We start from the raw sequence: 16,145 nt of genomic DNA on the forward strand, positions 1-16,145 counted from the left end.
TGTGTAAAAAGTCTGTATCTGTATGAATGTGTAAAGAAAGTGTTCTTCCACCTCCTCCTCACAACATCTGACTACCCGGCATAATTGGTGTCTGCTCCATTTTCATTTTTTATGGTACAGTACGGTTATTTTATGCTGCGGAACGAATTATATGTTTTAACATGTATTTCTATGGGAAAATGCGTTTCGTATAACGGACGTTTCACTTAACGGATGTGCACCTGGAACGGATTAAGTACGTTGTACGAGGCACCACTGTATATTGTGTATTTATTTATGAAATTAGGTGAATTTGACAGCTTTATAAAGTTTAAACCGTTAAATAAGTTTCAAAGACCCTAAGTAAGGAATAAATTATTTTTGATTTTGGCGTGTAGAGAATATTTTGTTAATGGCATTAAAATGTAAAAAAAAATCAATGATTTTTAATTTAGAAAATATGTTGGCAGTCAGCCGATATTTTTGACACTTATAATCAACAAGAATTAGATGACGAATTGTCATCTAATTCTTGGCTTCGCGTGATTGTCAGAATTGGAAAGACATTGCAAGTTTACTTAATTGTCTAAAAATCACTTTTAAGTGATTATCAGAATAAGCAAAAATTAAAATATATTGTCATAGATTAATTCAAAGTTCTTATATAAAGTCATTGAATATCTCACTTATTACATTGTTTTTATTTAACAGTACAAGACAGTTTAATAATATATATGTTATTATTCTGACAAGTGCAGATATACACATGCGGTAATATACTATGTTGGACAGAAAAATGAATTTTTTAATTAAATAATAGCATAATATGTAGAGGATGAGAAGGCCGTTTCCACTTTTGTTTTGTGATGTGGCCAAACAGACAAGGGCAATTTGAATTATAATGAATTTGGCTTAGTTTAAATAAATTGAATGTAATTTGGTCTGACCAAAATGCAAATATTAAATAACATGTCATAATTATTGCTAGATATTTTATACTAATCTGCTATTTTTGTCACAACTTTGCACAAAATAGCCGGAAGGTACGTCTTAAGATACTGGCTATTGGTAAATTTTATTATTTTTAATTAGCTGAAGACTTCAGGGTGTTGGACGACAGCTTCAAGATATTCAGAAGTCTGTGCGCTGAAATAGGAAAGCTGGTGTTTGACGTCGTCTTCGACAAAATTTGGACGCACATTCAAGAAATCCCGTCGCTACAGGTATTTGGCTCAGAATAAATTGTTTTAATTAATAAGAATGAAATACAAAATTGAAATGACTAAGTTGTATAAATTGCTGTCAAGAATTTACGGCCATTTGTTTGGCCGTCATTGTCACATCCCAATTGTAAAGTGTCCATCTACTGTTCTGTGAATTTTGGACAAGTGAAAAGAGATCCAAGATGCAGAATTCCAGAAACCTTTGGGGTGGTTTGGTGCAGATATATTGGAATTTCATCGACACACCGACAAAATGCCATTTTTTAATATACACGGAAAAAATAGTTTTGATTTGAAATATTAGAATTATATATATATATATATTTTAAATATAGTATTTCCCAGACAAAGAATGGAACTGCACTTGCACTTGCACAGAGANCGAGGTTCTACTGTATTTTGATGATATAATTTTGTATTGCCTTCTATTTTTCAGACTTCAGAAGAACTAATGGATGCTGTTCATAATCTTGGAGATTCAGTATCAAAAGTATTATATTTATGCCAAGAGGTAAATATAAATTTTAAAGATATAATTGTATTATCAGAATTGTATTCTGATATAATTACACGAATAAAATGGAGTAAATTAACAAATAGCTATTTAGGCAGATAATCGATGTCAGCAGTTAACACATGGTTGTGGATATCCGGGACTTATAATAGCATTAAAAGTAAGTTGTTAATTGTTGATTTTTGTATTATCATTGAAAATATGTTTATGACTTGTGTATAGGGATGTTTCAATACTGGTATTGGTATCGATCTTAAGTATCAATACTGACCAGTATCGACATCAGGTATCAAAACTGGAAATCTTGCTGTCACATTCAGTCTTGCATCATCTTCTAGTTGTCTTACTACTGAAAATGTACTGTATACCTTCAGCAGTATTATTATATATTATTAAAATAAAATATTGGTTTGTAAAATGTACCAATTCCAATATACCAATGTATTAGATCAGTATTGGTTACATCTCTAATAATAATAACTTAATTACATTCTTATAAATTAGCAAAATTTTCTATTAATTGTTTATTCATCATCTGATTAATTCTTATTGAATTATTAAGCAATTAGTCTGCAATTTATAGTTGAATTGTGTCTGTTATAAATTATTTGCTGTTGATTTGTAAATAATATCTGAATGATTAATTAATACAATTTAACAGTAATATAAGGAATAATCAAAAATGTTTCCATTTGAGGATTGTGGAATGTTGTAGGTTTATTCCATTTAAAACCATTTATCACTAATGTTAAGGCAACTGTACCATTGACAAACCAGATCAAGATGCTTGTTTGGTAGAAGTCAGTTAATTGCTGCATAAAAAAATTTGATACAGCTCTGTTCATGCGTCTGTGTGACTGGAACTGTCATCCTTTCAAGGTCTCTTTCAGAGGACCAAAGGTATGAAAGTCACATGACAAGATCTGTACTGTATGATGGATGCTCCAGTCTCCTATTTAAAGGCATCCAATTTCTACTTGATGATATTGGTAACATGAAGGTATGTATTGTCATAATCTTCATGGAACTTCACACACCATTCCACAATGGTGATTTTGAACAGGCATGCATTCCCATATACTTTCTTTCATCATTTTGCAATGAATGTCCTTCCACTGCCAAAAGTGGAATAATGTCTTATCGGTCTGATTTGGATGCATTTAGTAACAATAATGCCATCAATATTTATACTGCATGTTCCACTCACAATCCTTTGTGCAATGTCAATCTTAATAATCACATAGCTAAATCACTGGCTTTACATCAACTCACCTTTGACAACAGACACATAATAAATGCATCACCAAATAACATGTTTTCAATCATCCCTTACCTTATATATATATATATCTATAAACCAATATCTACAAATCCATTGTAGATATTGACTTACATAATTGGCCAAAAACTCCAGTAGTTGTTGGCCTAGCCATTATATCATTTTTCTCAAGCTTTTTCTCAAATAGCTAACAATTGTGGCAATTATTCTGAATATAAATAATCTAAGCTGCCTTTAAGAATATAAATAAGTTCAGTTTATGAAAATTCAAATACTAATTAACATTTGATAATCCTCTATTAATCCTTTGTCCTCTAGTCTATTAATGTTTATATTTTTTTAATATTTTTACATTTATGTTTATGCAGATTATGGCAGATTATCAAATATTAATGAATACTGAGCTTATGAATATGAATATATAAGTTTAGATTTTTGTATATGTTACAAGAAATCTTAAAATATATCCAAAACTCATCCAAAAATAACACAAATTGCAGTGAAAATTTGATATAACTTCAATAAAATATTTAATGTTAATTTAATTAGATGCTGTACAGACAGTATGCAGAACAACATAAAATGGTATTAAACGAGTTGAAGTCCATCAAGAAAAAGCAAGACCATGCCAAAATTGATGATAATGATTGGACGCTGTTTCAACATGCGTTACACATATTACAGATTACTGGTAACTTATGGATATAATTGAAATAAATTTTCGATAATAAATTTGTTTAATTATCATATTTTCTGGTGTAAAAGACACATTTTCTTGAAAAATACCTTTGAAGTTTTTTAATCTTTTAAGAAGTTTTTTAAAAGATTGATTTTATTAAAAAAGNGAATGGTTGACATTTTCCGGGATGATGATTGAAATATGCTTAATATTGGAACAGTTAAAATAATTAGTTTCTTTGGGTGCAAATTGCTAAGTCGAAACAGATCTGTAAAATTTATTGTTTATGCCTATGGGTAATGACAGAACTTAAGTTTTATTTTTCTACTTATGTTATTTTTTTGTTAAAAAAAAATACTTCTTGCCTAAATTTAAATTTATTTGAATGTATTGGAAATAAACTTAAATTTCAGCTTATATGACCAGGAAAAATCTCAAATTAAGTTTTTCTGACATGTTACTATATTGGAAGTAATGTCTTTCTACTTCTACTTTACATCAGATAATAAGAAAAGTAATCTACTAAATTTTTTATAGATGTATTTTATGTATTTATTGTTTTTGTGACTCAGAATTCCTGGAAATATTCTAAGTTTCATTAAAAGGAGCAAATTTTCTGATCATAAAAGAACTGTTGATTCTAAATCTTCTCACAGCCGGTTATATAGTAAATAACACCAACAAATCTTTATAATTACCAGCAAATAACGTTTTTAATATACTTTGACAAGTGCTTTCGATCCTAATTGGGATCTGCTTCGGGTCAAAACATTCTATACAAAAATTTGGAATGATTAAGGGTTAACCCTTCCCTTCCCAAGTAATCCAAAATATCTGTGCTTTATTTCCTGTAATTAATTAAATTTTTTTATTAATTAATTTAAAAAGTTATTTAAAAAAAAATATATAAGGTTAAAAATGATTGGGAAAATTTTTTTTAATGGAAAAACACTCCCTGCAGCTATATCATTTTACAAGGCGCGAAATTTCACACATGCAATCTACATTGTTTACAATCTGAATGACCTTGAGAACAGCTGATGGTAGCTTTCCTGGGTTGTTTACATGTATGGTTCAGGGAAAGACTGGTTTAAAGCAGATCTAGTTTACTGCATCTATTCAAATATAACACAAAATTTCCGATTTTTATGCTATTAAAATATGGGAGGACTGAAAAAAGTATATATAAAAAATTCTACTGAACAAAGAACAAAAAAAAACCTGCTGATGTCATAGAAAACATCCAATAGCTTTTAAAAAATTTTACGGATGTCAAATCGGTCAAATAGAAGTTTAGAACGATTTAATTAATTTGACAAAAAAATAACTCCCATAAAAAACAATAGCACAATTAATTAGCTAATTAATAAAATGTTATAATTTTTGTGGCAAAAATAATTTGAAAAATCGGCATAGGTCATAGATAACAATGTATATGTACTGGTTCATGCATTTTTGGAAAAGTTAATAGTTACAAAAACCGATCCTTTAGTAAATTTATAATGCTTTGCAAATTGCCTGAGCTATCTCGGGATTGGGATTTAAGTGTTTTTTTTAAATAGCCAATGGAACTACCATTTTTCAAAATAACCTTGTAAACCCTATCTTTCCTAGAGTTAACAAGATTTAACAGCATATTTAAATTGATTTTTCCCTATGCAATAATTATTGCAGCTTTGAGTTTTTCAATACTGTGGTATTTTCCTCCTGCATACATATGCAGGAGGAAAATACCACATCCTAGCTGTTAGACTCCATATATTTTCTAAGGGGTTCAAATCATGGGAATAGGGAAGCCAATCCAGGATCTGAATGCCATTATCCAGTAACCACTGATAAATGAAATTTGCTTTGTGGATTGGTACATTATCTTGTTGCAATTGCCAGAATGGACCACCAATTTTCTCTCCAAATAGTGCTTTTCTATGCTTATACACTAGATTTTTTTGTTGATTTTACCATCTGGGAAAGTATGATTTTGTGAACATTAATATCAGGCCCGTGTGCTATTTCACCTAATCATGTTCCTGTTGTTGTTGTTATTTCCCATATAATTGCTGATTTCTGCTTCCTTGTCAACTTGGAAGGCCATCCAAGTTAGTTTTTTATTTCCATATTGCATACTATGTTTAATAAAATTGGCTGTAATACAATGAGATCTCTTCAACTGCTTTGTGAAAGCTCTAGCAAAACTGTGATTTAGCCACACTCAAAGGTAGTTTAGGAAGAAAGGAATAAAGACAATAAGAATTCAGCATAAATTAACTTTTATTACACAATTTGTATACAAAATACTTGCCTTTTAATAAAAATTTTAAAAATTTAGTTACAAATAGGATTACAGTTGCTTTTCTACAAAAAAGTAGCTTAATTATACTACAATAATAATAGCATCCTTACAATAATTATATATTTTAAAAATTAATTTAATAGGTGAAGTACTTTTACAATTAGAAAATTTAGAAGCTAATTTAATTAATAACATAAAAGAAACGGCCCAAAAATTAGGATATACCATTGAAGTTGGAGTAAATAAACTTGAACAATCCTCGCTCGCAGAGAAAAAGTAAGCAAAATTAAAATGAAATTTTTCATTGGTCGATAATGTTTTAATTTTAAAATGCTCTACAATTTACAGATCTCCAAATCCCTTTCATGCCTACGATGAACTTCTCCTCTCGCCGGCTAAAAAACGAGAACTGAGAAAATTATTTTTAAAACTGTGTGATGGTGAGTAATTCTAAAACTGATATATAGTTTATATCCAGAATTTTTACATTTGATTACGTTTATATATATTAAAATTTTCAATATGGCAGTTACATATCGAATTTACATGAACTAATTTATGTTTTTGAGTTATATTTAAAAATACACAAATGATAATTTACTTTCAAAAATGAAACTTTTTCTGTACATCATAAACTATACATAGAATATTTTAGAAATACAAATTACCTCTGCAAGGATTTATTTATTTCTGATGAAACATGCAGCTAACAGTTATTCCATCTGCTTTGAATTATTTATCTTATTTTTATAATCTGTAAAAATGAAGAAGTTTTATGGTTGTGAAATTCAATGAGTATAAGCCATCTATTTGATATTCACGTCTTTAATTCTAATTTGTGTCTGGTGGACTGATACATTTTGATGGAGCATCCAATTAAATTTTGTTTATTCCAGTTTCTTATCGTTTAGGTGAAACATTGTCAAAAAATTATCATCACAATAATTTTAATGTGTGTTTAAGGTTGGAAATCTGCCAGAGCATGGCTCATGCCCAAACTTTTTTCCTTTTTAAAAATCAATTAGGTTACAAATTATTATTATTTAATATTAAAATATTTTAATTATCTCTGATGTTATAAAAATATCAGAATATGTTAGGTAATATTTACTCTATATATCAACAATAGAAAATCAAAATAATTGCATTCAGCAGTTCTTTGAATTGGTTTTCGTGGCTCCTTAAAATTTTCAATCTGTCACTTGTATGGGAATATAATACTTGCATTAACACCACAGATGTTAATGCAATTATTCAAAGAAACAAATTAATTAATGGTAATAATTAATAAATTCTAAATATTCTCTACAGTGCTTATCAGTATGCAGCATATTAATGATTAAGGGCTTGTACACATTAGGCATTTTGCGTTGCATTAAAAGCGCGTTAGCAGCGTACACACTGCGTGTTGGCTCAGCGTTCAACGACCGTTTAGTGGAGCGTGAGCACTGGCTCAGTTTGGAAATGGACATGAAAGTAATTGCTTTGCCTCCTCCATTGTCGCTATAAAAGACAATGGTAGAGGCAAAGAGAATTTTGGGTGCACCCAATATTACGAGATAGACTGACGCATGGAATGTTTGTGACGTTGCATCCAAAACTAACAATATGAACCCAAATTTTTTAATTCTTTTAGAATATCTATAAAATCATTTGACGATGGCTGGTCTCTTTTAGATTTCATCAATAAATAGATCGGTATCAAAATGATCATTCTCCATTTCGGCCAAAGAGCATCCACTCTACTCGAAAGCACGCGACTGAATGTACAACAACATGGCAGCATATATATCTCAAAGCGCGCGGCTGACGCCCACAAAACGTGTGTTCTAACAAAAATCTGTCAACGTGCATTTGACGCACGCTTGGCCAGAAGCACGCGTTTGAGTATGTATACCTATGCAGAACTCTTGGTTCTTTAAAACGCACATTTAAAAACGCCTAATGTGTATACAGCCTAATGGCATTTCTAACTTCAAATTATAAGATTGCCAGATCCAAAAACTAATCTTTGGATATAGGCTGCCTTAAAGAACATTTTCCAATTTGTCAATCTCAATTTTAAAAATACTCTTGAATAGTATGCTATTTTCTATGAATATAAATGGAAAACTATGCAAATAATGGGAGAAATCACTGCTTGAAAATAAAATGGCAAATATGTGTGTATATATACAGTGGTGCCTCGTATAACGTACGCCTCGAATAACGGACGCTGCGAATAACGGACTTTCTGTTTGACTGTTACGTGACTCGAGCAACGGACTTGCTGCGAACAACGGACTTTCCGTTCGGCAGTTACGTGAGATGAACAATGGACTTTCTTCGAACAAGTGCGAATGATGTTTCCACTCTTTTGCCGTTGCCAATGACAATCTGCTATTTTAAGGATATATTAGTATTATTAGAATATATTATTAGTATATCTGAAGTAGAAATGTAATGAAATATATGTTGATGATTTAAATAAGCATTAAATGTAATGTAATACAGTATATGTTGACGATTCAAATAAACGAAATGTAATTGTGTAGATGCCGAGGTGGCGGGACGAAAAGAGGTTGTAAAAAACAAACGGAGCGAGAGTAGCTCGTAGAAGTGTTTAGTGATCTTAATTAATAAAGAATTATTCGTATCATATAATCTGGCAAGTTAAGTCATTTATAATGCATCATGGCTTCTAAAAAAACAGAAAGGTGATTTCAATTGAAACAAAGCAAGAAATCATCAGGAGTGAAAGTTGACAAAAACTTTCTTGTCGAATGGGGAGAGGTTCAGGAGTTTACCAACACTCATTATCCAAACAGAGCTGAGGCCAACAGGATCAATGATCTCTACGATGACACCTTTGTCCGTCATTTCCGACAGGTGTTAAAGAAGAAAGAGAAACAGACCACCTTGGTCATGTTTTTCAAGAAGCCAGCGGGCAAAAAACAAAGGATGGAACAAGAGAAGTTGACCCTGCAAGTTCCGGTAGCCTCTCCTGAATCTGACTCCGATTAAAAAACAATAAAAAAAGACCCGCTGCAATGTGTAAAAAGTCTGTATCTGTATGAATGTGTAAAGAAAGTGTTCTTCCACCTCCTCCTCACAACATCTGACTACCCGGCATAATTGGTGTCTGCTCCATTTTCATTTTTTATGGTACAGTACGGTTATTTTATGCTGCGGAACGAATTATATGTTTTAACATGTATTTCTATGGGAAAATGCGTTTCGTATAACGGACGTTTCACTTAACGGATGTGCACCTGGAACGGATTAAGTACGTTGTACGAGGCACCACTGTATATTGTGTATTTATTTATGAAATTAGGTGAATTTGACAGCTTTATAAAGTTTAAACCGTTAAATAAGTTTCAAAGACCCTAAGTAAGGAATAAATTATTTTTGATTTTGGCGTGTAGAGAATATTTTGTTAATGGCATTAAAATGTAAAAAAAAATCAATGATTTTTAATTTAGAAAATATGTTGGCAGTCAGCCGATATTTTTGACACTTATAATCAACAAGAATTAGATGACGAATTGTCATCTAATTCTTGGCTTCGCGTGATTGTCAGAATTGGAAAGACATTGCAAGTTTACTTAATTGTCTAAAAATCACTTTTAAGTGATTATCAGAATAAGCAAAAATTAAAATATATTGTCATAGATTAATTCAAAGTTCTTATATAAAGTCATTGAATATCTCACTTATTACATTGTTTTTATTTAACAGTACAAGACAGTTTAATAATATATATGTTATTATTCTGACAAGTGCAGATATACACATGCGGTAATATACTATGTTGGACAGAAAAATGAATTTTTTAATTAAATAATAGCATAATATGTAGAGGATGAGAAGGCCGTTTCCACTTTTGTTTTGTGATGTGGCCAAACAGACAAGGGCAATTTGAATTATAATGAATTTGGCTTAGTTTAAATAAATTGAATGTAATTTGGTCTGACCAAAATGCAAATATTAAATAACATGTCATAATTATTGCTAGATATTTTATACTAATCTGCTATTTTTGTCACAACTTTGCACAAAATAGCCGGAAGGTACGTCTTAAGATACTGGCTATTGGTAAATTTTATTATTTTTAATTAGCTGAAGACTTCAGGGTGTTGGACGACAGCTTCAAGATATTCAGAAGTCTGTGCGCTGAAATAGGAAAGCTGGTGTTTGACGTCGTCTTCGACAAAATTTGGACGCACATTCAAGAAATCCCGTCGCTACAGGTATTTGGCTCAGAATAAATTGTTTTAATTAATAAGAATGAAATACAAAATTGAAATGACTAAGTTGTATAAATTGCTGTCAAGAATTTACGGCCATTTGTTTGGCCGTCATTGTCACATCCCAATTGTAAAGTGTCCATCTACTGTTCTGTGAATTTTGGACAAGTGAAAAGAGATCCAAGATGCAGAATTCCAGAAACCTTTGGGGTGGTTTGGTGCAGATATATTGGAATTTCATCGACACACCGACAAAATGCCATTTTTTAATATACACGGAAAAAATAGTTTTGATTTGAAATATTAGAATTATATATATATATATATTTTAAATATAGTATTTCCCAGACAAAGAATGGAACTGCACTTGCACTTGCACAGAGAGTGGAGGATTTCGAATGTGCATCGCCACTGCTATAGCAAGCTCTATAGATCTGTTGCCTTGCTATAGCAAGGCAACAGATCTATAGAGGCGCTCTACTTAAAGCCAAATAAAAGCTTTGAATTATCAAACAGTGCATACGTAATATGATGGGTTGAAAAAATTTGAGATTATAATATAAGAGATACTTTTAGGTAGAACATATTTGTATTTAGACTAATGACAGATGAATAAATTTTCAGCTGAAAATGGAGACTGGTTCTTAGCTGAAAATTGTAGAATTATTGATACATACAATTTAAATTGCAGATATGGTCAACGGAAAATCCTGCAGGAGTGCTGATGTCAGATCTTCCTGCTTTCAGTTTTTCTCCCCAAGAATACATCACGCAGGTAAAAATATCAGGTTGGTCTTCCGAGCTGGTCTGACATTCACATGATTAAAATGTTTTCCAGATCGGTCAATACATAATGACATTACCGCAGCACATAGAACCGTTCGTCTTGCAAGATAATCCTGCTCTAGTCACAGCTCTGAAACACGAACAGTTACCTTACACCAAGCCTAATGGTGAGGAGTGCCTTCATTTGTCTCTCTCTTTTTTTAATATTTTCGACACTTCGAATCAAATGTGGATTTTCAGATTGCGTTGACCATGTGGCTGATTATTTGCTGAGTTGCATTGCGAGGGGAACATTGCAGATTTACTTCGAAGCCATTCTTAAGATACCACACTTAACCTCGTACGCCAACAACCAGTTAATAACAGATATTGGTAAGTTATATTTATATTTTTTTATGTATTTGGAGACTGTAGCTCCAACCAATAAGCTAATAGAATAGCATATATCAGTACATAAATTTTGGTGTGAAAGGATGCAGAAAAGAATTTTACAAAAACAAATTTTAATTCCAAAATTATCCACTACGTGGTAAACAGCACTTTGAGCTAAGATATGTGATACACCTAGCCTGGTGGAATGCAGCTGAAACCAGGATGTCAACAAATAGGAATTTTGTTTTCTAACATGTTAAAAGGATTAGGTCAGGTGCCCATTGATCATTTATTTATAGACACATATTTCAGTGGCAAGAAACATTACAAAAACAATTTATAAAAACAAAACTAATGCAATGGCTCATTTGGAGAAGTTTGCAAAAACATTACAGAATTTTTGGGGCAAATACATTTTATTAAAATTTACAGTTTACTTTGCATGGTATAAAATTGATTATCAGTGGGGATTTGTTATCTTCTAGGTAACTGACCGAAATAATAATCATCTTGTCAGTGGATTTGTAACAATTTAGCTGCGATTATTTTTTTGTTATAAATGTCCATTTTGTTCTATTTACCACACTGTTGCTCTTTGAAGTTGGTTAATAAAAAAGAAACTAATAATCTAATAATAAATTGTATATATGCATTTAAAACTCAGAAGATCCATTTATAGAATTCCGGTTAGGTGATGTTGCGAAGGGACTTGATGCAGAATCTGAATATTCTTATAGTATTTCCACCAGTATTAAGTTTCCTTCATGTCCCCAGTTGTAAATTGCCAATCTAATCGAATAAATATCTTATATGTTTTCTTCAAATAACCAATTCACAACCACACAGTGATGGTAAATTGTCACAAAGCCAGCCAAGTTACAGTTCCTATTCCTATACAGATTGCTATTGTAATAATCAATTAAATCTATTAAAAAACATATTACTTGGGTAACCACATGATCACATTTGACTTTTGTTTTATGAAATTCCAATTGACTTGTATAAATTTTTGAAGGCTCCCTAAACCTGAGAGCTGGTGAAAAATACAACAGGTCTTAATGTTATGGATTTTTAATACAAAATTTCTCCATTAATAATTATGGTAAACGGCTGAGAATCTGTTACCCGACTACAATTAATTTTCCTTTTAAGTAAACCAGCCATACCCCTTTATAATGGAATCCCACGGGATCGAGCAATTTTTCTGTAGTAGATAGGTTTCTGTCACATATTCAAAAGGTTAATACCCCATATGTAAGTCTGGTCCCTTAGGAATTATGTTGATCTTTGTCTGGTGTAGCTGTTTAAATTTGCTGCAAATCCATTGTCAAAATAACTGGAATTAGTTCCTCCTTGTTGAACTCGGTGGTGACATTAAGTAGAAAATAACAGAAGCCTTAGTAATAAACGATTTGGCATCGAAATTTTGAAATTAATACAGGCAATATAATTGTTTTAACCGTGGCATCTTGCACTTTTGAAGCACTGAGTCTCCAGGTTGACAATTAACGTGCCTTACGGTCATCTAGAGAGAGATCATTAATACTGAGTGGCAGATGCTTTGAAATTCCTTAACAAACCTCAAAGCATCTTTTGCTTTGTTTTTTACATTTGGCATGCTATAGTAATTCCAAAACAGATTCCTTTGTCACTTTTCATCCGATATAAAGCTTCTTTCTCTTGCAGGTTATGTGTGTGACGTACTGGATGATCTGGGTCTCTCTCCTTCTGACAACCTCGGCAACCTGCTTCTATTGCTGAAGGCCTCTTCCCGGGATTACGCCAAGACTGCGCAGGGAAAGCCTGAACATCTGGTCAAAACAGTTAAGGCGATGAGAAAGTTATAAATTAGTGTCTTTTGTACAAATTTCCAATTGCTTTATTTAATTCAATTTGTATACGAAGTTGTACTAAATAAAATAGGTAATTTATAAATGTCTCGTTGGACTAATGCTCTTATGGGAGAGACTCAAGAATCCGTTCAATTACCAGAGAATTACCAATGTTGGGTACATTTTTGGCATAATTTACAAATTCAAACACACAGTTTTTCTTGCCTTAATAAAAGTCTATAATTTTTGGATACAGTGTACATTTTAATTGATATTTATATGCATAAAACGTAGAATTGCCAGCAAAGTAGATGAAAATATCTACTTTGCATATGCAATATGACATTAACAGAACTTTGACTACATAATATAATATGGATTTATTAAGAATGACAAATACAGAAACATTGAAGCAGTTTAAAGCTTATTTTCTTCCCACATTCAGGATTATTATTTGTAAAACTTACACGACCAAACAACTTATGAATCTTAACATACTGATGGGCTTTAATAAGGAAAAGTTGTTTTTATACAATGAAGATAAAGTAGAACAAAGTTAGACATAACAAAAATTAATTTCATTTACCAATACATTTTGGAAATAATCAAAAATTTCATTTACCATTTTAAGTGAAATCAACAAATTAACATGTTAATGTACGAGAAAGGACAGGCCAACGATGTTATTTCGATGCTCGAATGGCATCCTTATTCTGGCAATAACACATATATAATATATATGTAAAAAAAGAGAAACAAAATTGACTTACGAGAAACAATGGATACACTTACAATTATTAAAGTTCGGTGTCTGAAAAATAAAGAATTACAAACCTCTACTTAGATTAGATTTGCATAATGCAAAATTTAAAATATACTAAATTATACAAATATGTAGAATCTAAACGAATATTATAATGATGCTTAAGTCGATGATTTGATTTTAATTAATTTTGGAGAAATATACATTTATGTACTTATGTGTAATGAATATATATATATATTTTTGGTTTTGTGCATTAATATATAAAACTCGTTAAAATATTTTTGACATAAATGAATTCCTTTCGATGCCAAATTTTCATTTAGATCCTACATACCGTCGGTACAGGGTGAAGATGCCAATACCTCCAATGAAAACTAAAATATAATACGTGTTGTTTTTTCCTCCCATTTATCTGACAGCCACTTCCTGTTCCGGTTGCGAATGATTCTCATTGTTTTCTTTATTGGCCTCGTTCATCTCTTCTGAGTCGATCTCTTTGCTAGAAGTGGGAAGAGAGTGAGTGGCTGCTTCCACCGGAACTTCTTTTTCATTAACCAGGACAGGATTGGCTACTTTGACGTTTCCGGCCAGAGCACTCTCCACCACTTTAGATGGAAGAGGCTGCAAAACCACAAAAGTGTCTTTCAGGCAATACTTTTCCACCAACGAATGAATTAAGTCTTGCTTTGATGCCAATCTCCGCATTTTCGACGGCGGAAAGTCTTTCTTGTTGACGGATCGCGACGTTCGTTTGATGGGTGATGTTCTGATGTAATCGTTAAAGAAACCTGATAATCGAAAAAATAATAATTAGATATAAAGTTTTATTCTCAAAATGTTACAAAAAATTTGCATGACTGATGATGATGTTTAAGCAGCCTATTTTATGTGGGACATCCTGTATAATTTAACAGAAAAAAAATACGTAAAATAGAAATTTCAGCTATAAGTTATATATATATATGGTGCAGTTTTCTTTATATTCCTTTTAAAATCAATTTTTCAAAAAAATATTTCCTCAAAAAATTGATGATGAAACTTCACGGGTTAATTCTACAGAAATAACCACCGTTTTTTTTTTGCCTGGACCGCATTTAATCAGAGACAACAGCTTATATAAATATATCCAAATAACTATTGTTGTAATTTGGATATATTTATATAAGCTATTCTCTCTGATTAAATGAGGTCCAGGCAAAAAATCAGTGGTTATTTCTGTAGAATTAACCCATGAAGTTTCATCAATTTTTTGAGAAAATATTTTTTTGAAAAATTGATTTTAAAAAAGAAATTTTTCAATACACAAACACATACAATTTGTCATTGTACAGTAGACTCTTCTCAAGAACAAAAGAATATGGCCAAACAAGGCAAGCATTACAGGTATTTAAATCACGTTTAAAAAATTGGAAATAAAACTACAAATCATCATCTAATTGGTGGTGCAGTTTAAGTGTTAAAACACTTGACCATGGTTTCACAAATTATACTGAACTAGGTGTTTTGTGATCGTTATGTTGGCAAGTTTACAACACTTTACTTACTATTTGTTAGAGATCATGTTATGTTATGGTATGGTGTTGTATTTATTTCAAAGTTACAGGGAAGGAGAAGCTTTAAACAGAGATTTCTCTCCAGTTGCATGTACTACTAAGTAGACTGGCTGACTGGAAATCTTTTCATTTGTTGTCGATATGTCTGGATGTTTTGTGTTTATGGAATCCATGATTAAAAAATAATTATTCAGCTCCTAGTGACCTCAGCTACCATGAGGCTCAATGAGGAGATGCTGTCAAACCAGGGTTTCCCAGGAGCTATACCCTCCTAATGCAGTCAAGAAGAACATATTATCTGATGTGACAAAGCTGTCAACCAGGGACATGTCTGCATCAATCGATTGACTCCAGGCCAAAGTCAAGAATGACTCAATGATCAACCGATTGACTCAAATGGAGCCCGATTTGAGCCTCCCGTTTATATGAAGCAAGGGTCAAAGCAGTGTGTTGGTGTGGCTATATGCCATAACTTTAAGTTAGAATATTCTAGTTTGTAGCTTCTGTCTTTGATTCTTGTCTTTTCCCATTTCTGGAATCTTCTCTTGTCCTCATTTCTACTTCATTTGGTTGATGATTGATGTTCTGAACTGTCACAAAAATGCCTAAGGGCCTAAAGAGGAGAGATAGCAGTTTTCGGACC

The 16,145-nt window shown here is 31.7% G+C and overlaps 1 protein-coding gene and 1 long non-coding RNA gene across 2 annotated transcripts in view; one reads left to right on the forward strand and one right to left on the reverse strand.

Moving 5' to 3' along the window:
• Nucleotides 1-13,286, forward strand: part of LOC111630466 (conserved oligomeric Golgi complex subunit 7-like) — a 59,057-nt gene extending 45,771 nt beyond the window's left edge. Inside the window, exons 16-25 of the mRNA XM_023374565.1 lie at nt 1,639-1,713; nt 1,811-1,876; nt 3,545-3,686; nt 6,108-6,240; nt 6,313-6,404; nt 10,066-10,196; nt 10,885-10,968; nt 11,032-11,146; nt 11,220-11,351; nt 13,038-13,286. Coding sequence (XP_023230333.1) covers nt 1,639-1,713; nt 1,811-1,876; nt 3,545-3,686; nt 6,108-6,240; nt 6,313-6,404; nt 10,066-10,196; nt 10,885-10,968; nt 11,032-11,146; nt 11,220-11,351; nt 13,038-13,198 — 1,131 coding nt within the window. The 3' untranslated portion in view covers nt 13,199-13,286. The remainder of the gene's footprint in view (nt 1-1,638; nt 1,714-1,810; nt 1,877-3,544; nt 3,687-6,107; nt 6,241-6,312; nt 6,405-10,065; nt 10,197-10,884; nt 10,969-11,031; nt 11,147-11,219; nt 11,352-13,037) is intronic.
• Nucleotides 13,287-13,544: 258 nt separating this feature from the next.
• On the reverse strand, nt 13,545-14,799 carry LOC111630457. Its single transcript, XR_002757531.1, has 2 exons — nt 14,312-14,799; nt 13,545-13,994 (listed from the first exon to the last, which is right to left on the reverse strand). It is a non-coding gene; the product is annotated as an uncharacterized LOC111630457 (long non-coding RNA).
• Nucleotides 14,800-16,145: the final 1,346 nt, after the last annotated feature.

This window comes from Centruroides sculpturatus, unplaced genomic scaffold, assembly GCF_000671375.1.
Source record: "Centruroides sculpturatus isolate CEXI.00-Female unplaced genomic scaffold, Cexi_2.0 scaffold659, whole genome shotgun sequence".
Lineage (NCBI taxonomy): Eukaryota > Metazoa > Arthropoda > Arachnida > Scorpiones > Buthidae > Centruroides > Centruroides sculpturatus.